Genomic DNA, 22,781 nt, shown 5'->3' on the forward strand with positions numbered 1-22,781 from the left:
AAAAACATCAAATCAAATTCAATAGCAATCGTTCCCTGACCGTTCATCATCAAATGGATTCAGTCTAGCTATGTTCGCGACTACGAGTTTAGCTTCTCGAACCATTGATCAATCTAAAACAATCCATACTTATTTGGAACTTTTCAGTAACGACGTTTAACTAATCGGCACATTTGTGGTCGGTTTTTGCTAGGAGCAATGTACAACAGGGAAAATAAATCATCCACCAAACAACGAAAGAAACTGCCACATTATTGCAACGGTACAACACCGCACACCGCATTTGCACACGGGTTTTTCCCATAAACTTCTCGCTTCTACTACCCGCCGCCCTATGCGGGGGATGCGCACATTTCTACTGCTCGACTCAACCACGCAAGGTTGTCTTACTCTTTCCTTTTTTTTACAGATTTTGTAGTTGACGTAACAATTGCAGATCCTTACGAGCGTAACGCACATGAATGCGCGTCTCCACAAAATTTGATTTTTGGAAGGAAATGGATGCTTTCGAGCCTGCTTGTACTGCTGGGCGAACCGTGATTGCAACACCGTTCACCAAACACCGCTCACAATGTGTCCATTTTTAACGATTTTAAAAACAAGTGTCAACAATTTAAGTTATATTTTCATTTCTCAGCTGTTTCGGTAATTTTCAGTGCAGCCCGCAATCTGCACTACTGCATGGGGAGGGGAGGGGGGTTACACAACACACCTCTCTCGCCTGTCAGGTCGAAACGCGAGCAACGTATAACGTTGTCCGGGCGGTCATTTTTTATGCTCTTCTCTTTTTTGGTACACCACGTACCACGGTCAAGCTACTACCAGCTACATGTACGGCTGCTACACTTGCTCTCACTTACTATACGATCCTGATTGCATCCTTAGGACCATCTACTATCGGGCGGTCAATTTATTAACGCAGGCCCCAGGGAGCCTCTGTTATGTCATTCGGTTTAAAATGTGTATCCTTGTTTAGCTTCGCTGGTATGTGTGTGTTGCGTAGGTTTGGTGAGTGTATGTATGTGTGTATGTTTTGTGTGTGTGTAGGTGTGTTCGTGAACGTATGGGTGTGTGCAATTTCTTGCGATCATGCTGATCAGTTACGGAGATGCGCACCGCTTCCTGCAGTGCACTCAACCGTGTTCCACTCTTTTCAAACGGATTTGCAATTGCTACAATTCGATGCAGTAATAGTAGAAGTAGTTGTAGTAGTAGTAATAGTAGTAGTAAAAGTAGTGTCGTAAGTAGCATTACAATTTAGTTAATCATGGTAGTAGTAGTAGTAGTAGTAGTAGTAGTAGTAGTAGCATTAGTGGTAGCATAAATGTTTTTTGCTCTGTTTTCTGTGGTTGTTGTTGCTGTTTTTGTTGTTAAAATTGCTGTTGATGAAGTTGCTGTTGCTGTTGTTGTTGTTGTTGTTGTTGTTGTTGTTGCATTTCTGGTAGTTGAACAATTGTTGACCTTACAGCAGAATGCCGCTCTAACCCACGATTACCGACTATCGCGAGCAGAGCGCGGCCGACCCTAACTGGAGGTGGAAGCGATCGGTGATACAGGCGATAGTGGACTTCGGGCGGAATCGCGGGGACAACCGGACAGCGTTATCACCAACTTCCGGGAGCCGGCGTGGTCGCGATGCTCGCACAGCCAAACACCTTGCCACGTGCCCAGCGACAGTTTGCCGTCAGTGATTGGGATTGTCAGGGAGCTTCCGAGGAAGCATGCTTTTACGTGAGCGGGCTAGCGGGGCAAAGCACACAATGGGGTACATGAAAAATAGGAAGAAAAAAAATATTAGCATACATTTCAACGGAAGAAGGCAAACGTTCAGTACCATATCGTCTGGACCTTCGCAGGAATGCCTGTATGGAAGTCCTTCGGGCACTATTTTGTTCAACATCATTTCCATATCGTCCCTAAAAGTAAAAGGAAACAATTATTTATAATGCTACCGTACCGGTAAGAGATCGATTCGTGTATGTTATTATGATACTACAAGTCTGGTCCTATGAAAGGAAAACCCCCACCCTGATCAGTTGTAATTCATGTCTGTTGTGCTAGCTTAGGAAAACATGAGCCACATTTTGCTTCAGTAGGCACTATTGACCTTCGAGTGCGAGTGATTTCTTTACGGCCCGCGGCATAGCGGCTTTGGTAGCAAATTTCTCCAACTTACCGTACGTCTGGATCCCAGCTCTCATTCAGTGCTAAGCTAGCGGATGTATGCAAAACTGTAAAAGATGAAAACAAAAGGAGAACACAACGGAATAATTAGCACAATTTAGGCAAGTGTAAGATTGTTTTGTATGCTTGGCCGACCTGAAAATGCCGTACGCTCCATTAACTAAGCTAAAAGCAGCAAGGGGAACCAACGAAAGAGCAACACAGAGGAAAGATGTGCTCAGCCTTGATCAGCGCAAATTAAAGACCGGGCCGGCGGGAAAAGGGAAATAAAAATGTGAGATACACACACAGCGTACAATGAATGTAAAATCGAAAACGAAAAACATCGCCATCGCCAATGGTTATCGTTGCAGTTGAATATTGTTTTTACAGTTGCATGTAGGAAGAATGTAAAAAAGCGAAGGCACGAGATATTAATAGCCACGCTGTGTTGCAATTCTGCTGCGCTACCTGTGCTAATAGTAAACACTCATGTTTTACATGAATTACATTGCGAACTATAGTATCAATTAAACACACAGCATATCAGCGGTCCATTAATACTTGTACTGTGTTTAAAGTGTTATTGGTAATGGAAATTATCCAATACATATGTTATTGCAATATAATGTACGAATGTACAAACAAGTACACCAGTTAACTATTTAACGCTTCCATATTACTTGTTTTATCTGTTTCTTTTTTTATTACCCCATCCCACACTCCTCCATACTATCCAGCGTGATTTACTTGTCTCACCGTTATAGTTTAAGTACTGGACTTTATAAACCCCAGGTGACAAATACAGTAGCTTCCCGCTTTACGTTAATGTTTGGGATCGTTAATGATTTTTCCTCTACCATATCGTTTACATTTCATATTGAAGTGAGGAATTTGCTTTTTTTTATTCTTGGCGTTGCGACCATGTTGGTCATGCCTTCCCGTTAAAGGCTTAAGAGACTTTTGTACGTGGATTGTCAGTCCACTCGTACAGGGGAGGGTCCGGTCTCGGTTGGGATTCGAACCCAAGCCGTCGAGGTGGTGAAGCCACGGCGTTCATTGGCCGATTTTCGCTTATTTAACGTATATTCTATCAATCACTAATAAGCATTCCATTTCTTCTATTATTTCATTACGTTTCCATTATTTCATTACGTTCGCAGAATTCCGCAGATTAGTTTGCTTTGGGAAATGGTCTGCACTGTTGATTAGTGGTCGTTTTATTTGCTAGGCTATTGCTGCCTAACTCATTCCTTTTTCGAACATCTTCGCTATGTAACTTTTCTGAAATTATTATAGCACACGCGTCAAGATTATATTGAAGTTTAACGAAATAATAACCAACGTGTATTGATTGTGAAAACAATTGATAATTTCTTGGAAATTCAAGCCGTTGCACTCATGGCCTTTAAACGGCTGTTTAAAACAGCGTATTAAAAACTTCATCCCACCAAACCAAAGCCAAATTGACCATTCAGAAATCAGGCAACATCGGAAAACGCAACATCGGAAATCAGGCAACATCGGAAAACGCTATCTGTCATTTTTTTAAATATCGCGTATTTCGAAAACGCGTATATCGAGTACAGCGTACTGCGGGGATCTGCTGTAATTTCAACAACAAAAACAAAACAAAAAATAGCTATCCTATAATAGTTCTTAAAAATAATAGTACACTAAACACAAATTGATACCCCAAGCGATTTAGATAAATAAAGGTGTTGCCATCTAGGCTATGCTCTAACCCACGAATGATTGAGATAGCTCATCTACTGTTGTCTCTAAGCCGTCTGGTATTTATAGCTCATCGAATTCTGTCTCCGACGTATCTGAGTTTGTCTCTAACGCATCCAACTTTGCCTCTAATGCATCTGTGTTGTCTCAAACCGAAAACCAGGGAATAAACAAAGAAACTGTTGTTATGCTACATTTTAAAACTCCAATAATCAGAAACATTTTTGTTTTTGTTTATGCTTTAAAGCTATTCTTATATATTTTTGAACAATTTTCTGAACACTTTTTAATACGTGTATGCATACGTATATCAACTACGAAGGCAGCATAGTGGTGTTAAACTCGGTGGCATAAACGCATTTGCTTAGCCGTCAAGTGACATTGATTCAGCTAAGCAAGCCACCGAGTTAAACACCACAACACTGCATTCTGAATGTATGTACGCATAAAAAAAATTTACGGAAAACCATTCAAAAATACATAATAGCTTTGAAGCATACATAAATAACATAAATTTGATTTTGTCAGATTTCAAATACCCTTCAAATTGCAATTATCATACCGCCGAACAAGCAGTTTCGATTATTTGTTGTATCAACCTCAAAACGAGAGCATCTACAACCGACGAGAGGCTAGGCTAGGGACCAACGATGGTGCTGTGCTCCTCTTGGTGTTGGTGGGAAGTACAACCAATTTATTGTGCAGGACTCCACAACACTCCTTGCATGCGCTGCACTTTAAAGGCGGAAGTATCGAAACTCCCGCCCGCCCCCGGGGTTTGGGAATGGGAAAGCTCAGTCATCGCTTCAGGGACATGCAACGTGGTAGCCCATTTCCGCAGTATCGCGTGTGTATGTGCGTTTTGTCATCATGTACCGCTCATGACGATTAATAGATTAGCGAACCGCCCCGTTTCGCAATGCACTGTACTCTTGAAAAACCTTTCTTCATGCTTGACGATAAACCCCAACATGTGCACGTCTCTAACCGTGGTCGCCTCGTTCAGCGAATGGCGTTCTTTTGACGCTTACTATACCAACTCAATCGTATGTTAATAGGCGCACGGAAGGCAACTAGTTTGTTACTAAATGGGCAAGCAATTTTTCCATTTTCAAATCGGGCAGAAATATGCTTAAAATTCATCAAAGCAATACGATCGGCTAATTTGCTTCAGACACGTAACGATTGCCACCCCTCTTTAGGCGGCCTTCCAGTTTCTGACTGCAATTCCATGTTTCACCGATGCTATACGAAAACGGTGTTTATGGTTTTTTGGTTTTTGAACCGTAAGATATATGATTATGTTCTGGCATTTCTTATGGAGCGAAGTTAACAACACTTTTCCACAAACCATTAACTGATTTGCTTTGGAAATTATCTAAAAAAAAACCCACAGTTTGTTGAGGTATAGAATTATTTTTTCCTTCACGAACATTCGGTTTCAAACGTGATAATCATTCCATGGGAAATAAGTTGCACTCGGAGCTTAAGAAATTACTAATTAAAATACAGATCAATTATCTCGGTCAAGCTATAATAAATTTAATTACGAACAAATTTCATCTCGTCATCAATCGAACGGAAAAGTAAAGTTTTCTTCATTTTTGTTATGGTCACTATTTTTATATCACAAACCAACCTACACATCACCCTCCCAGGGGTGCAAACTCACGCTGATGATGCATATTTGAATTCCATCATCATTACCAAGGAAAATCTTTCTCTCCCTCTCTCTCTCTCTTTCTCTGTGGATCGAGGCAAAAAGCACATGAAACAATTGATGATGCATCACCGAAAGGTATTTTCATTAAATACTCTATCGGCTTCCATATCGCCACCCCGCGTTCCTCGCAGCTGTTTTGTTGGAAGTTTTACGCTTCGCACGGTTGTTTTAATTTCGAACTACGTGCTCCAACCACGCCGTTGGGATCGTGCGAGTGTCACTCGGTGGTCTGGGCGCCTTTTCCAACATGACAACGCTGCATGCATGATCCATGTTTCGCTCGTAGCGAACAAGGGACACCGACGATTGTTTGATGGCGGTAAAGGCTCGCGCGAGACCGTTTTGGCTTGGTGAATAAAATGGAAACCGGTGCAATGATAGCCAGCTGAAGGTTATCGTTTGGGACAGCAGGACCTCGGGGTCAAACGTGCCCAAACGTTTGTTAGGCCGAAGCAGTTCATCAGGAAGTCAAATTAAATTTAATTATCGACATTTCCAAATGTACATTAGCAAGACGAGAATCGTTGCTTGGAGCCGACAAATGAGATGCATCGTTTGCATGCTGTACAGTTTTGAGTTTTTAAGGTAAGAAGAATAGTTTATTTTAAGGGTTTAAGGTGAAACATAGATTTTGCAATACTAAGAAAACATTTAAGAGAGACAACTAAACGTGATTTAAACGTTCAGTGTAACACGCTGTACATTTTCATAACGATCTTTTCAGGTGTCACTCGCGTTTGTTACAAATTTTCCTTAAAAAAAAAAAAATTTCAAACATTTTTAGTCTTTGATACCATAAAACAAACTAACTTGTTTTTTTACTGTAGTAAAACACCCATTATAAACTCTGTACAGTTGCCTGCTATTTGTTTATAAAATGTGGAAGCGAATGTAGATTCGTCCGCCAGGTCCGCCACGAGATACTACTTAATCAGTAATATATATTTTGTGCAGGTTACTGTAGTACAGAAATTGAAAGGTTATCTGTAATGATAAGAAAATGGTTGCTACGACCGGTTGTGTTACGAACAACGTTTCCTACATTACTTCGGTTCTTTTCTCAGCTCATTTTTATATTTTTGTTTGTTTTCTAAAACTTTTAAATGACTTATGGTGTAAATTTTTAAATGTTTTGAATAAGTTAAACATGTTATTAACATACATTGCTATTTTTGCAATTTTTGAGGCATACAAATCAATATGACTGCGAATATAGGGGAAAGTGTGTTAAAATACACCAATATTGTTTTAACCGTTACATTCAGGTTCAACCGTTCGTTACAGGGGGGGTTCCATCATTTGATACAATATAAGGTAATATAATATGTTCATAGGCGGCATAGTCTAATTTTGCCTGAAATTATATAAGAATTCTGAACGATAGTTTAAGCTATAACAAGTGTTAAAATAAAATATTGTAATCGAGCAGACATTCAACAACCACAACCGAGCAAATACTGAAAAGGATCGAATTCAGCATTCTTACATTCTAGTTGTGAAGATAAAAAACCAAACATTCTCACACGGGGCCAAAATGCGCCGTCTTATGTGGGGTGGAATGAAATGCCGTAAATGTTAAGCAAAACACACCCGATATCCAATTTTATGCAGTTCTGTTCAAGCTAAATTAACACAAAGTTGTATGTATATCCATAACGCACATTTGATTAAATTCAACATAAAGGGCTCGGTAAACGAAGCGTAATCGCTGGTCTCTCGTGTATCGTCGATATTCAGGCCAAGCGTCATCTTAGCTTTGTTTATGTTTTGCAATTTGGTAAAAATGGCAACATTTCTTGAAGCTACTGCTATTATTTTGTTGTTTATTTTTAAAAATACAAAAACTACGCTGAATTATCTTAGAAATTTGATAAATAATCACGGATGAATGAACTATTGATTCGTTTGTTTACGTACTGACAAGATTACGCATGCTGGACAGATGGACCAGCAGAATAACACGATTACGCTAGCGATTACGCTTCGTTTCCCGTCCCCTTAACAATTTTTACGCCGATTATTTGCGGCATTCATCAAATAGAAAAATTCTGCTACACTGTTTGGTCCATTTTGCCCAGCGATTATAATATGACACGTGCAAAAAGTACTAATTATAAAAATCATTGTTTGAATAGAAACTTGCAAATGTTTATGTCATTTTATTAATTTTTGGATTAGAAGAGAGGCTTCGGAATCGATCTGTGGAGATTTGGATTATTTTTCTTGATTGGATTGATTGTGAGGAGCATTTCAGGATTGTGAAAGCAAGAGGGCCGTTCTGAAAAATAAATAAATAAATAAATAAATAATTGATTGCGAGGAATAAAAGATTTCCGCTTAAGGGGGGCATATGGCCTCACATTACCTTACATAAGTGTAAATATTGTGTTTTTTTTACAATTGGAAGTAATAAATTTAAAAACAGACGGGGCACGCGAAATTGCAAAATAATAAAAGTAAGTTACTCTTCAATGAATTAACGTGTGACGTGTTTCATCTTCGTTAAAGCGGGGAGAACCGCTTGTTTATAATTTATTTCAATTTAATAATACAATACGACCACTGACTAACTATATAAATTATGGTGAAAGGTTTTTATTTTTATGCTTTAGGGCCTAGTTATACAATGCATGTAACACGAATGCCTAGCGCGTGTAGAAAAATGAACCACCACCACAAATGCAACAATGTGCGCTCCTTGCGGGCCTGCCAATGTGTCATTTGTGCAACTCGCCCTGAGACGGCCGCCCATCCGTGCACGCGAGCCACAATGTAGGAGCGAAAAAGCTCATTGAAAGGAAGTTGTTTACAGCACACTCATTTCTCTTGACCAACCTCCCACGCCAGCATCAAGGGCGGTGTCGCTGGTTTACTGCCTGGGATTGCCGGAATCCTGCCCTTCGCGCATCCCTCCTCCTTCCGGCCACGGAAAGGGATGAGCCACCGGCACCGGCGTCCGCCCCGCACACCCTTTTTCCTTTTTCGGCTGCGGACCGCTCTCATTCATTCATTCATTCATGATTCCGGGCGTTCCACGAATACCGACACTGGCGAGTACTTGCTCGCCACAAAGGAGAAGAATGTTCGCTTCCTCGGAGATTCAGACCCCGGGAGGGACGCACATACATATGCACACACACACACCCACATAAACATCGTATTAACCGCACAGTGCTACGGTTTGTACGCAGCTCGCTTGTATCCTCGCTGCCGGGGCCCGCAAGGAACGGAAGGATTGTTTTCCTTTCGCCGGAAGCACCAGCCGTCGCTCCCGGGTGGTCGATGTCGATGTCGATGTCGATGTGTGTGCGGGCGCCCACAACGTTGTTCCCAACAAAGCCCAACCAGAGGGGGGGAGGGAGGGGGTGGTTTGGAATCCAATAAAGACCCAGGGACACATGCTCGTTGCATAAAACAAGGATGTGCTTTATCAGAATTGAAATGGAACGTAAGGCAGAAAGGAGTAAAATGAAAGCTGGCTAAAAGAAATTGTCCACCAACCGACCCCGGCACTCGGGACACGGTAAAAGCAAGGTGTACATTTTGTGCAGCACACTTCCTACGTCGGAGAAACGGGGTAGGCGTTGCAGGGTTATCATGCAGATGTTCACCCACAAGCTTGACGCTAAATAGCTTTGGTAAGTCACAGCATCTTGCACGGCAGATAGTAGGAAGGTTTTTGAATTGACAACGCTATGCTGCAACCATTGGCCACAGAACGGTTTTCAACAACGAGGATAATAATAACAAAAATGTGTTCGTCTTCTATTAATAGCAACCATGATTCTCCATCGTACGATTTTGAACAAGAAACTGTCCGTTAACGTTCACAGAAACAAACCTACGTTCAAACAGTTGTTACTTTCTCTCTATTCTCTTCAGGGAATTTGTTTTTTCGGGAATGGCTTTTTCCGAAGCATCGCAATATAAAATTAAATATAAAAAGCATTTACCAAAACCTCCGCATTCACATGCTGAACCTATCGTGCTGAATGCACGTCTGATTGACACTGACAGTTGCTGAATAGTACCGAAAAAGGATGGTACTCCTAGTAAAATTTCCTTCTTTCTCATCTCGTTTTACTCTCTTACGCTCTCACTTTCTCTCAACATATCTCTAGTTTATGCTCTGTATCGAATTGTTTTTTTTTTTTCTTATTTTCCCACGTGAATGAGATACTAAATTTCTCCAGCAGTCCTTACACAATCTCTCGTCCTAGCCGGTAGTGTTATTTCCTCCTTTTTCCTACAAATCAATCCAAGGGTTTCCCTTTCATATCACTCTCGTTCTACCTTCTTTCTCTCTCTCCATCTCTTTGCAAAGTCCATTCTCTATCTTTTGTTTTTTAGATCCTTTAACTCTCCAGTAGCCAAACACCGCTAAGGTTGATCTGTGATATCATCTCTTTCTACCGCAAAAACAATCGTTTCCCCTTTCGGGAGGGAATTCCACCTCCCCCCACGGTCACAAATCGCACACCGTAAAACTAATTGGAGTATGTCGTGACAGCAAGGTATGGCATAGAGTTGTAAAGAGGCGACTGGACGCTGCTGGGGCCGTGGTAAAAACCAGCGGGAGCTGAGTTGATTAGTCTTCCAAATGGGACGGTATTGAAAATCCTTCCGTCAAGGTAAAGGCTCGTTGTAACATCGTTGTTACGAGGCAAATAAGTGGAGCCGTTTTTTCGTCACTGCCTCGCTGTTGAGTTGGTTGCGGAATTCAATCTACGATCCTGCTTTATTCGCTTGCACACGGCGTTGTCGGTCCCTGTTTTTCGGCTTTCGTGGCCCACGAAGTAGAAGATTAAGGCGAGCCGCATCTCTCGCTGCCAAAATATGCTCTCCAATATGCTGTGTCCACTACAAGGCTCTACTCCCGCTCTCTATCGCGCCATGCTGCAGCATTACAGCAAACGGTATAAACAAGCGCTGCAAGAGAGACGACCGAAGCATCCTTACACGCACGCACACATGCACGCAAACTAGGGCACAAATAAGCTACAATATACCGGGACAGAACGGAGGTGGAGCAAAAAAAAAACGGGAAAACCCAACCAACCACACCACTATGATTACTTTAGTCAGGTCATGGACACGGAATTTTGTCAGTTCCTCGTTCTAACCGAACCGCATTCATCCTCCCTTCTGGCGCTGCCCCCCTCCTTCCATGGAAAATTTGCTGCAGCATAAATGGGAACGACCGTCTCGGTCACCTATTGCCCACCCGGCCACCAATCGGCCATCGTTCATTGCCAACCCTCTCCTCCTGGGTGGACGTTCTGGTCCGTCAGTTTGGATAGAAAAAAAATGAATTCCATGACTAAACCATGATCCATCGGGGTTTGCTTGTTCTGCCATCGGGTTGGTTCCCATTTTCATACCACTTCAACTCACCAACGTAAAATATTGGATTTTTTAAATATGATACTTTTCTAGTAAGACATGTTTTCAAAACGCTCATTATACGAAAAAATTGAACTCATCATTGTTAATTACCAAATTTTTGGTTAGGCTCTAATTTTCCCCTCTTATGAGTCATGTTTTGTGAAATGAAGGTTTTGTCATAATTAATTCTAACTTGTAGGGGATTTTTATGCCAAACATATAATCAATCAACGAAATGAAATGAAATGAAACTAGAGTTGTGTAATTCAGATTCAGATTCATGAATCTGTATGATTTTTTGCGTTTTAAAGATTCGTTAATCTTTTGATGAGAGATTCATGAATCCGAAAGATACATCAACGGAAGAAAAGTGATGAGCCAAAATTGGATCGAGGGTCAATGAAAGAATCGTGGAGATTCAGATCCATGAAAGATTCATGAAGATTCATTGATTTGAAGATTCGAATTCCTAAAGATTCACGAATCCATCTGAATAAATCTTAGGTGAAAGATTCATATGATTGAATCTCGCCAAAAGATTCATTATTCAACGCTAATTTGAACATATGGAATCCGAAACAGCCGAGCGGTAGCGCAGGTTAGAAAATCGGCCCATGAGCGCCGAGGCTTACCACCTCGATGGCGTGGGTTCAAATCCCAACCGAGACCGGACCCTCCCCTGTACGAGAGAACTGACTTGGAAGTGCACAAAGGGAAAAGGTTCTACTAACACGCTAACGGGTAGGCACGACCAAAACGATCGTTACGCCAAGAAGATATTGAAACATAGCAGATCATCACGCAAATTCTTAGAATGTCAGCTTCAGTATGGCCTGTTCTTGTTGTCTAATTACATTTCTGTCTTTCATGTACTTATACGTGACAGAGTAAAACAACATATGTTTATTTTATGTTTTCACTAAAAAAATATCAATTTTCGAACACACTTTTCGTCGCTATTTTGGCCCACTTTGATTTTATTTTGGCCCACCTGAGTACCAGTTTTGGCCTACATAAAAAAATGTTTATTTTATGTGTTTTGTGATTAAATAGTGATATTAAATTTTTAATTTGATATTTTAAAATCCACTTTTTTGCACGTTGAACGCATTTTTTAAATATTTTATGAACTGATCATAAAATCGAACTTTGAACACAAATAGAACTTCGAACATATGGAGTGAGACACACTGGCACTCACATATTTTAATTTGATTTTATTGCACATTACTGTCTTACCATAAATGGTTTGCAAACACGAGTATGTCTAATTATTTTGAAAGCAAATTATCCCCATTTTTCCTAAATTCCTTCAACTAAGTTTCAATTCATGCGCTTCTATTGTGAAAGTCTCTGACAACCAGCTGAATGTCAGTCAGAATGCATAGAAATTTCGTTTCAACCCAAACCGGATTTCCTGGCATCTATTGTGCGCTACATTTACACAAAAAAAAAACATATTTTTTGAGCTCAAAAATGCAAGTAACGTTTTGAAACTTCTCTTCTTTTGATTGCGCTCAAAACATAAGAAAAACATCACTTACGATTTTACAACGCAATGGTTACTTAAATTTCAATGTGGGCGAACAGCTGTGACAGCTTCGTAGATTTAAACGATTTTCTCAAAATATACTCATTCAATCGCATTCAAATTTGGCTAGAATAAATCAATATCAACAGCATAAAAAAGGTTAGAGTGCATTTGAAATCAGTCTGATAATTGATCTTCTTTTCAGTGGACCAAAATTACATGCAGGGCCAAATCTCCCGCACCCACCCTTTGTCTGCACTTAAGGGAAAAAATTCGGACTCAGTTGAGATTCGAACCAACGCCAACGAGAGGGTTCGCCAACAACTATGGATTGGTTTTCTAACCAGCAATTAGGGAGTGTTTGCATTTGAAATTAATAAATTTAGCATAACTGCATACAGGAATATTCGTTTGACTCAAATATTAAAAGAAAACTTTTTCCTAAATTATTTACCTTAGCCTCGGCCTAACCTACCAAATTTGGAGGGAACATTTCCCCCGTATGCCACACCATGAGATAGCGTGGGAAAACGCTGTGGCCATATGAAAAAAGCAATATATTTGGAACACAGGATCTTCCCCCCTTGTGTCCTGATCTTTGCCCCTCCCTTCCATAGGCTCACGATGGCCTCTATTTAAACATACCGTTTCAGCCTTGCATTTTATAGGAAACTTATTCAATAACAGTATTCACTGCCAAAAGCATTATTTCATTCCAACCAAGCTGAAGGTTCTGCCCCGTGTTCCCGAAGCAAAAACACACACCACCACCACCACCACGGCAGGTCTCCCAGGACACCGCCCCACCGCTGGCTTGGGTGGGAGGGTAGCGCGATATGTTGAGTGGTCGATACTCCGTCCGGAATTAGAGCGCGTTCGCGACGGATCACTTTCCTCCCCGGGTCTCACCCCCGCCGCCCGCACAGGCGTGCGCACAGCAGACCCCAAACGCGGAAATGCCCTCCCCTCCGGCCCCCCCCACCACACGAGGGTGGGGAAACGGAAATTGGAGGACGTTAGATTATTGATGTACGAGAAGTTTACGTATATACGTGGCCCCCAAAATAAAGCGAGCGACCGAAAGTCACCGCGTGACGCTGGAGGAGGGGGTGGGCAGGCGGCCCAGCGAATACCATAGGTGAACCATGAATATTTCAATTTATAAATTTGTACCCAATGCTTAGCATATCGGGCGCGTTCGCCATACGCTCGACAACCGTTGGCCCACCCGCTCCCTCCCTCCGAACGGTGATCATTTTCATTAAAAACATATCACTTTCTCGCCCATTGCTCCCTGACAGCGGACCCATTTAACCGGATGGTCAAAGGCATTCGGATGCGGAACCTCACGACCACGGATCAGCTTCGGCCCATCCGAGCCGTGCCGTTGAAAAATACATAACCACATTCGTCTCACCCCGTTGGCGGGGTTGGCGAAAGGCAGCCCAACTGCCAGCCAACATGCCGAAATCCTCATCCTCCTCCCTCCTCCCTCCTCCTCCTCCTCTTCCTCCAACCACCATTTGGTGACCTTCTTTCCCCTGCGAGGCCCCGGCTTTTTGGTCCTTTTTTTTCGCCATCCCATAATTTAGATTTATATCTGCGGAGTAGTTTTTTATTCATGTGCACCACACCGTCATCACCACCTCTCGCAACAACAAAAAAAAGCTAGCAGAAGAAGACGCCGATCCACAGCATTCCATATCTCGCTGGCCTCAAATGTTGCTGCCGATGCTGCTGCTGTTGGGGCTTCCTGCGCGTTCCTTGCTCCTCTCTCCTCCGCTTTTCGGCTGCTCTTTTCCGGTCCGGTCATTATCCATCGCATCCCAAAGTGCCCCGTCTCGAACGCGTAGCCGGCTGTCGTTTATGCACGGCTCAAAAACACATCTTATGCCGCATACACTCTCTTTAGCCCAATGCATCAGCGGGACACACAGCGTTGCAAAGGAGAAAATGAAAGAGAACTGCAAGCATGATGCCCGCATGGTAGGGTTTTTGGGGAAAAAGGGCACCCGAAACTGTTTGCGATTATCTCTACTACATAGAAACGCAACCAAAATCGATAATGATCCTGGTGTATTACACACCAGGCAGAGGAGAGGATAAATTAGAAGGGACCCCCCCTTACTATACTCCATTTGCTAACTACACGCTTTAAACATATTTGATCGAAATCAATGCCCAGCCAAACGTGTGATAGGGTCCAAGAAATATTTGGTTGTAGGCAAACACGAAGGAAACTTTTAATATCTAGCACCGTTATACATAATTTACCAACAGTTTCTGCCGGAAGATTTTGAACTTGTATAAGTTTAAACCGATTTTTGTACGGTTTTGTACCGATAAACAACACACCACCTTGGAGGCCGGAAGACTATTCAATATTATAATTTTTGCTATTCACATCCCACGGAAGCCGGTACACTATTATTTTGAATAACTTCCAAAGTCAACTCGATACAATCAATTCTTCCCAGATATTTTATTTCCCGTTCATTTTGTAAAGGACAATGTTGCAAGGCCATTATATATTTTTTTAAAATATTGCTAAACAAAATTTTAAAAAAGTGTTTGTGATACAACATTTCATTCCCATACGTTCAGGTAACATTCGAAATTGATTGAACAAAGTGCAACTTCATCTACAACTAATTGAATGATTTTGCATGATTTTTTAGAAAATGATTTGAACAATTTGATCAAGGGAAAACAATTCGTAATGAAACAGGCAAGTATTACAAGTCAGAAATAAAAAGAAATCCGCAAAAACGCACAATCAAATAAGCATTTTGGTAATAGAATGTATTTCAATAGTGTGGTGTTTCACCCTGAACTAAAGTTAAAAGATTTTTGTTCATAATTGTTTGTGTCGATAAACAAAACACATTATTTATCGAGTGTTACAAGAGAAGGAATATTGAATATTGATTTCCAAAAATCATGAAGACGTAAATATACATGAGCTTTTGTAATTGTTGATCGCTAATCTAGAACATAAGTACACACTAGCAGAATTTGGGGACTTTGTGTTCTAGTGAGTGAAAGTTACCTTCAACTAGAAAAGAATCGTTTTAACTTAAACAGCAATAGCCTTTACAGATGTCTATGCATCTATTGATTTAAATATATTATTAACTGATCATAAAATCGACAACTTTGAACACAAATAGAACTTCGAACATATGGAGGGAGAGCTGGCACTCACATATTTTAATTTGATTTTATTGCACATTACTGTCTTACCATAAATGGTTTGCAAACACGAGTATGTCTAATTATTTTGAAAGCAAATTATTCCCATTTTCCCTAAATTTCTTCACCTAAGCTTCAATTCATTCGCTTCTATTTCGTCCCGTTTTGAAGTTCTTACAATGTTTGCCACTGATTGCCCGTGTGCCCAGTGGGGTCGGCTTTGTTTCGTCACTTCGATATCCTTACCGTTTTTCCTTTACTTCCAGTTTGCTTGCGCCTAGCGCGAGCGCCCTGCCGCCTTATTGCCCGTAAGGGCTACGCCGCAAATAAGACAGTAAATAATTCAAAATTGGCGCGCGAGCATGTCGTCGTGCAGAGCGCGGAGCGGAGGAAACCCCCGGAGCCGGGAGGGAAGGGACACACACACACACACACACACACAAGCCACAAGAAGACAAATGACGATGACACTCGGTCACGCAACCGAACGGCCACGCCACGGCGCACTGCACCGAAGCGGTCGCCCAAGAAAATGTCAACCATTAAAACTATCACCGCTCGGCACTGGGAAAGCGGAAACACGGCGTCCGGGCGAGGCAGAGGCGCTTTACCTCGTTCTGCTGCGTTCTGCGCCACTGGCAGCCGCAAGAAAATGCAATTGCAGCAATTGTGCAGGACACCCGGCGGAACGAAGCCTACGGAAATGTGCCCACTGACTTCGCGATGGTCCCCGTGGCTTCCAACGCCTCTCGGAACTGTCGGTGTGGTGCAGTCTGCGCGACGTCCGTGGGTGAAAAACGACCACTTTCTTCGCCGACTGCGAGCAGAAGTGCGCGGTTTCGGCCGGGAAATCGTTCAACCGTCGCACAACACACGGGCGCCGGCTGGCCATAGCCAAGGAAGCTCGCGAGGGCGTGGTGCTAAATAAGTAATCAAGACATATTTCGAATGGTTGGCTGTTTATCGGCTTTAATTATCAGCACATTTTCATCGCAATTAGCCGTCGTCTCTCGGTGGCTCTCGGGCGAAGCGAAAGGGTATCATTATCGGGTCCGTTGGAAAAATGCACGGCCCGCCAGTTGGCAGTGAAGCATAAGGTTTTAGCGGCCTAAAACCTAAGCCTCCTCTTTAGGGCCGGCCGGCCTCGAGATGCACTACCGATGAACCGTGCAGAACACCAAACGCAATTGGGATGCATGTCTGGCGCAGTGAATTTTGTTGGAATCAGTGTGCCACAGCGGCAGACCGGATGGAAATGAAAGTAAGCTCTCTTCTCTCGTACCTATTCGTAATTGAAGTTAGACATGATGCCTGTCATCGCCATTCCAGACTCATTCGGCGCTTGATCCGCAATATTTATTTACGGACGGTTTATTTAAGAAAAAAGTAAATCTCTAGTCATCAGAATTAAACGCCATAATTTTAGTGGTCAATTTAGACCATTCATCCAACATTTGACAACTTTCGAATCTAAAGTCTCTACCTTCCAAGAACAACCATAACAAGTTTTCAAGATGCGTTAAGATGTGTACGCAGATAACCTATTTAAATTCTATGTCAAATTACGATATAGATTTGAATGAAATAATGTATGAAACTCGAATTGAAATTATTGAATGCCCCGAAAAAGGCTCAGTTCGACCAACAACCCGCGAATTGGTACATAAGAAAACTATGTTTTGGTCAGAGATGAGTAATAATCAAACTGTACCGACTTTTGGATTTGACCTCTCAGAAGATGCAATATGTGGTCATATATCACAAAATGCCTCAGAAAGGAAGCAATTATGGAGTAAATATGCACCAAACCCAATGCACAAATGTAAATAAGAATGTTTTTGAAAAGGCGACCTTTATGAAAATAAATATTAAAGCTCTTTATGGCAATTACTATTTTCATTTACAATTTTCAGAAAGAATTTCCCGAGACATTTTAAAGAACTTTCCAGCTAAACAAAAAATATTCGAAAATATTTATACGTAACGGAAAATTCAAACCACGAAATGAAGCATCCACCTCTACAATCGACTTTTTGAACAAAAGCGCTCACAAAAGGCTCGGAAAAATGACTGCCGCTAAAAGGTGCGGCGAACGGTCTAATAGGTGCGGGCAACGCGCAAAGGGTGCTCCCATTATCTTAGAAGGGTCTGTCATATTCTTAATGCTTTGGATGGAGTTGCTAAACGGCGCTCGCGCTGTCTTAATAGCTCCGGCGATCGTATTAATGTTTTGGACGGTGTCACTAAACGCCTTGGCCATCGCGCTAAACAGTGGTAAAAGGTGTAATAGCCGATGAGTCAACATTTCATACAAACTGCTTCTCATCTGGGGTTGGCAAAGTTGGCATAAATTAGTACGATGCCTGAGAACACCTTGATAAATTTTGATATCTGTAGGCGTCATTATTGAAAATTTAACTCAAATCTGTTTGGTTCATAGAACAATTGAAAAACTATAGGATATGGTTAAGGATTATATTTCAATAATACCCTTATTAGACGAGGACTTTATCTGTCATATTTTCCCAGAAGTTTTCTGCCAAACGCGTTTGACAGATACATTCCTTCCTCAAAATCGGAATCGGGCACGACCGGTTCTGATTTTCTTTCGACTGGAATTTTTATGTCAAAGTGATCGGTGATGACTATCCTGACTTTCGAGATCAGAATGTGTTTAGGTTTTTAAGTTCATAGCCAAATACAGACCGGTTAATTTCTCGATAAATGCGAGAACCGTAAAAACTGATTTTGATGTTTTTTGGTATAATCATACTTCTCATAGTGAAACTGTTCCATCATTCATTTCCAGATCTTACTAGAAGGATAAATAATCATTTGAATAAACTCAATTTTCCGTAAATATCTTTGGTATCTTATTGTTTGAATGTGTAAATATAGAAAAGTAGGGCGAGAAAGACGGAGACGGAGTGAAGAATCGAAGCAGAATTTCCACGTGAAGACGTTCAGGTTGTTTGCCGAGAGGATTGCAGCACACTTACTCTGTACGTGGCATAGTCCGACGGAAAATTGACCCAGCTCCGGCATCTGCCGCAGGATCTCCTCCGTCACCAGGTGGACGCCGCGATGCTGGGGCCGGAGGTTGATCTTGCGCTGAAACCAGGCGGACCCAATCTGTATGCCACGGTGATTCGATGATGCCATGTTATTGCTCTTCTCATATGATGAGCCCGTGGTCGTGGTCGTCGTTGTCGCCGTCGCCGGGTTTACCCCCGCCGTGGACGCCTGCTGCGGATAACGGTGGTATCCGGCCTGGTGCCGGTGGCTGGCCGCCGAGCTGCCTCCGCCACTGCTCCGTTCCGCTTCACCCCCGCCAGCGACACTGTTGCCGCTGTTGTTGGCTCTTCCACCAACGCCACCACCACTTCCGCCGCCACCACCCCCACTACTAGCGGCACTGCCTTTTCTTCCTTTGGCTCTACTGCCGCCGCCACCACCACTGCCACTGCCACCACCACCACTACCACCAACCACAGCACTTGTCGCTACTCCTACGTCGGCGGAACTTCCACTAGCTCCCCCGGCACTGGCACCACCTGCTCCAGCTCCGCCTCTTCCTCCACCACCTGCTGCTGCGCGCGCTACCGCTGATCCTCCTCCCCCACGGCCCCCGGCGGACGTTGACAACGGTATCGATGACGAGGACTCGTCGGTGACCGATGAAGGAGGGCTGCTCCGCTTGCGGGGATGATCCGTTTTGAGGCAGTGGACGGCAACCACCGGGCGGACACCAGAACCCTATGCAAACTCACACACGCGCGCACACACTCACACACGCACGCACTCGCTACACCATGCGTTTGAAACTCGAGCACTTCCGGGATGCCGCTCCGGATGCCGATCGTATTCGACTTGAAGAACTCCGACACACGTGCCCGTGTGCCCGTAACCGAAAAACGATCTATTCCACAGAGCAGGGCGAACAACACAAACCCGTTTGTTGGGTCACCGGAGGTGGGTGTATGGTACAATTTTTTCTTCCTTGCAAACTTCCTTTCTTTCACTTGATTGCGGTGCCACAGGATTGCCGGCGCCCTACATTTTCCTCGCCCGAACCGATCGCTTTTCACTGAGCAGCATTGCAACACTCTCTCATCTCATTCACAAAAAAAAACCCAAGCACAACTTTGTCGACTCAGCTCGTGGACATCTTTCTTCTCGGTCGCCGATGTGCCGTTACTTCCTCCTCAAGAGCCTCTATCAAAAACGCATCACTCGACGACGGCTGCTTTGATTAGCATACTTGCCTGTTGGGGCGGGGGAAAAAGGAAATGTATAAGTACAACAAAACAACGCAAAATTAGAGCACGGAAAAAGGGATGCACATTTCCAAGCAACACGCACACACACAAACACATCCACACCAAGCACTTTGAAAATGGAATGGAAAATCGAATTTTCCCTCAGGGTGAAGTCCACCAGGCTGATTACCAGGATTACAGTATGACAGGTTTAATTTTAGCGACCAACGCGTCGTCTCCCGCGACTAATTGCACGTGCATTGGACACAGAGTTTCCCGGTGTCGCTGTTCGGTAGCCACATTCTTAGCAATCTCATTTCCGATCCATCACAACAGCACGTTTCGTGTCTTCATTATACAATAATACTATTTTTTAAATACCGGTTCTATAATCATTCATTTTTTTATCTTCCTTTTTTTGGTTAGTACACACGCGTCACGCACAACCGTTCCATAGGACACGCACCAGTGTACGGGAATTCCTTGCGTGCCGTTTGTGTGTGGTCCTTCCTTTAACGAGGCCATTCATGGTTGGAGGCACGAAGGAAAGAATAAAAAAAAAACTCGAATAGTTATGAGCACTTTTCTCGACGTCTTTTCGGAGACACATTTTCGAGAAATATCAAAAACCTCCTCGTCTGCGGTGCTTTTCGCACCCGGATCATACCGGGATATCCGATAAGGGTCATATTAGGGTTGGGAACAAAATAGCATGATAAAGTTTACCTACTTAAGTGTGTTCTAGGGGAAAAAGTTTGATCGAAGTTTCTGCGCGACAACGGTGAAAAGACTGACAAAACCATTGACTCTTTACGTACGCTTAACTTGATCTTATGCGAATAGCGGAAAAACTGTGCTGCTCTTAGCCGCCTTTAAGATTTACATAACGGGTACCGACGAAAAAGGGAAGTGTGCATTAAATTTACAACAGAAACAGTCCTGTGGGTCGTTTTTCTAAGTAGCAAAAGGCCTATGGTTCCCAAATACCTTCATAAAAGTTGGCTTTTCACTTGCCACCCACACGCAAACGTGTTAGCAAGCTAGGAACACCATACCGTTTAGTAGTAAGCATTTCGTCGGAGAATTAGTTTTATTCGATGGGACTTGTTTTAGTGTGTTTGAAAGATTTGCTAAGCTGTAATGCGACATATTAAGCTCAAATTGACTCTTGTGGCAAACCTGGACAAACCATCAACCAATAGGACGATGATGACCGCTCCTAAAAGAACTCCTGGAAACATTCGGTTGTATCAAGCAGTATGAAAATTGGAGCTATTTAGCGGATCATAGTAACTTAACACATAAGGTTTATGTTGTAATTGTTAGATCAAGCATGCTCTTCTTTTCTAAACTACATCGGGCTCCGTTTTTCCTCCTGCCGCTCTCTGTCTCTCTCGTTCGCTCGGGCCCGTTTTCTCAACCCTCTCGCTCTTATACTGTAGTAGAATATCCTTTTTTTTTGCTATTTGCCTTCTTTCTCACTTTTCCATTGATCTTTATCTCAAACTCTCTTTCTCCAGGGCTGCAGCATACATAATCATTCGCATAAGATGTTTGCAGCAGGCACTGGTAGTACTTTACGGCATTTTAGTGCCACTAATCGTGGACAATCGGGATGGGTCCACCCGGTACCATTGATTTTAAGCACAGGGTTCTGAACTTGAGCACTGCACCGAATATTCTGCAAGTTCTGTTCGCTATCGAATTTATCACTTTGAATCACTCTGGGACTTGATTTACTCCGCACAGCGCTGTATGGTTGGGATGAAAATTGGCCACTGCCGCTGTGCAGGGAATAGGGAAAATGTTTTCCTCGAGCACACACTGCACACACCCAGAGACACAAGCGCTCGCCCTTTGGACTCCTCGGACACGCAGAACACTTTTGCTCGGAGACTGGCTTTACCATGCACTGCCATGTGTGTCCGCGTGCTTCGGAACGGTTTTGTATCCTGCTATCGAACGTCCGCTTGCTGCGTGGTGTGTTTAGCAAGGGATTTCCTTGCACGCGGCTAGAATCACATTCAAGCCCACTACCTTCACGGCGGGCCAGAAAACACGAAAGAACGCAGGCTGCTCCTGCGAATGGTAGAATGTAGGACTGTGCCGATGGCAGCAGTGAAAGATTGGATCGCGACTGCTTTGGGGCGAGTAAAAACCATCAAACTTCAAACACACCGTCCTCCGTGTCCGACGGCGTGTGATGAATTTTCTCTGCTTCACGCGCATACCCGCATGTACACATACCGTCACACATACATTCGGCCACTTCACACACACACAACACCCACTACTCGATCACAATCAGGACAATACGAACGCGATGTACTTTTTACGATATACAACTGAATTGAACTCGATTCTGTTTTATGTAATTTCAGATCCGTTTTTTCCAGTCCAACTTCTTTTTTCTTCTCGCTCTCCAGTTGCCCTCGACACTAGAGGTGTGAGTTCGAAGCTGGAGCGATTGATTTGATAAAATCCGTACAGAGAGCTTTTCAATCCGGTCCTAATGATTCGCTCCACATGCTACACTTTATGGGAATAACATGGCCTTGATCCAGGTGTGGTGGCAGATAATGATGCAAATACTAGTTGTAATATTTTTTTTTAAAGTAAGGTTTTGCCAAAGTAAGAGCAAAGGGTGAATGTAATTTTGCTCCATTGCTGCTCGTATATGAAAGATCCGATCCACACAAGGCGCTTTAATTACCATCACTAAAAGATCGCTGTCAAAAATTGTCTAATTGACAGCTGTCTTTTACAGCATTCAATTGGCCGCTTCAAACTCCAA

At 42.9% G+C, this 22,781-nt stretch overlaps 1 protein-coding gene across 1 annotated transcript; it reads right to left on the bottom strand.

Moving 5' to 3' along the window:
• Positions 1-733: 733 nt before the first annotated feature.
• On the bottom strand, positions 734-19,174 carry LOC131292024 (UPF0047 protein YjbQ). The gene is made up of 4 exons (XM_058320771.1): positions 18,728-19,174; positions 2,177-2,231; positions 1,835-1,916; positions 734-1,740 (listed from the first exon to the last, which is right to left on the bottom strand). The coding sequence occupies exons 1-4, from the start codon at positions 18,888-18,890 to the stop codon at positions 1,525-1,527; spliced, it is 516 nt and encodes a 171-aa protein (XP_058176754.1). The 5' UTR covers positions 18,891-19,174; the 3' UTR covers positions 734-1,524.
• Positions 19,175-22,781: the final 3,607 nt, after the last annotated feature.

Source organism: Anopheles ziemanni, chromosome 2 (assembly GCF_943734765.1).
Source record: "Anopheles ziemanni chromosome 2, idAnoZiCoDA_A2_x.2, whole genome shotgun sequence".
Taxonomy (NCBI): domain Eukaryota; kingdom Metazoa; phylum Arthropoda; class Insecta; order Diptera; family Culicidae; genus Anopheles; species Anopheles ziemanni.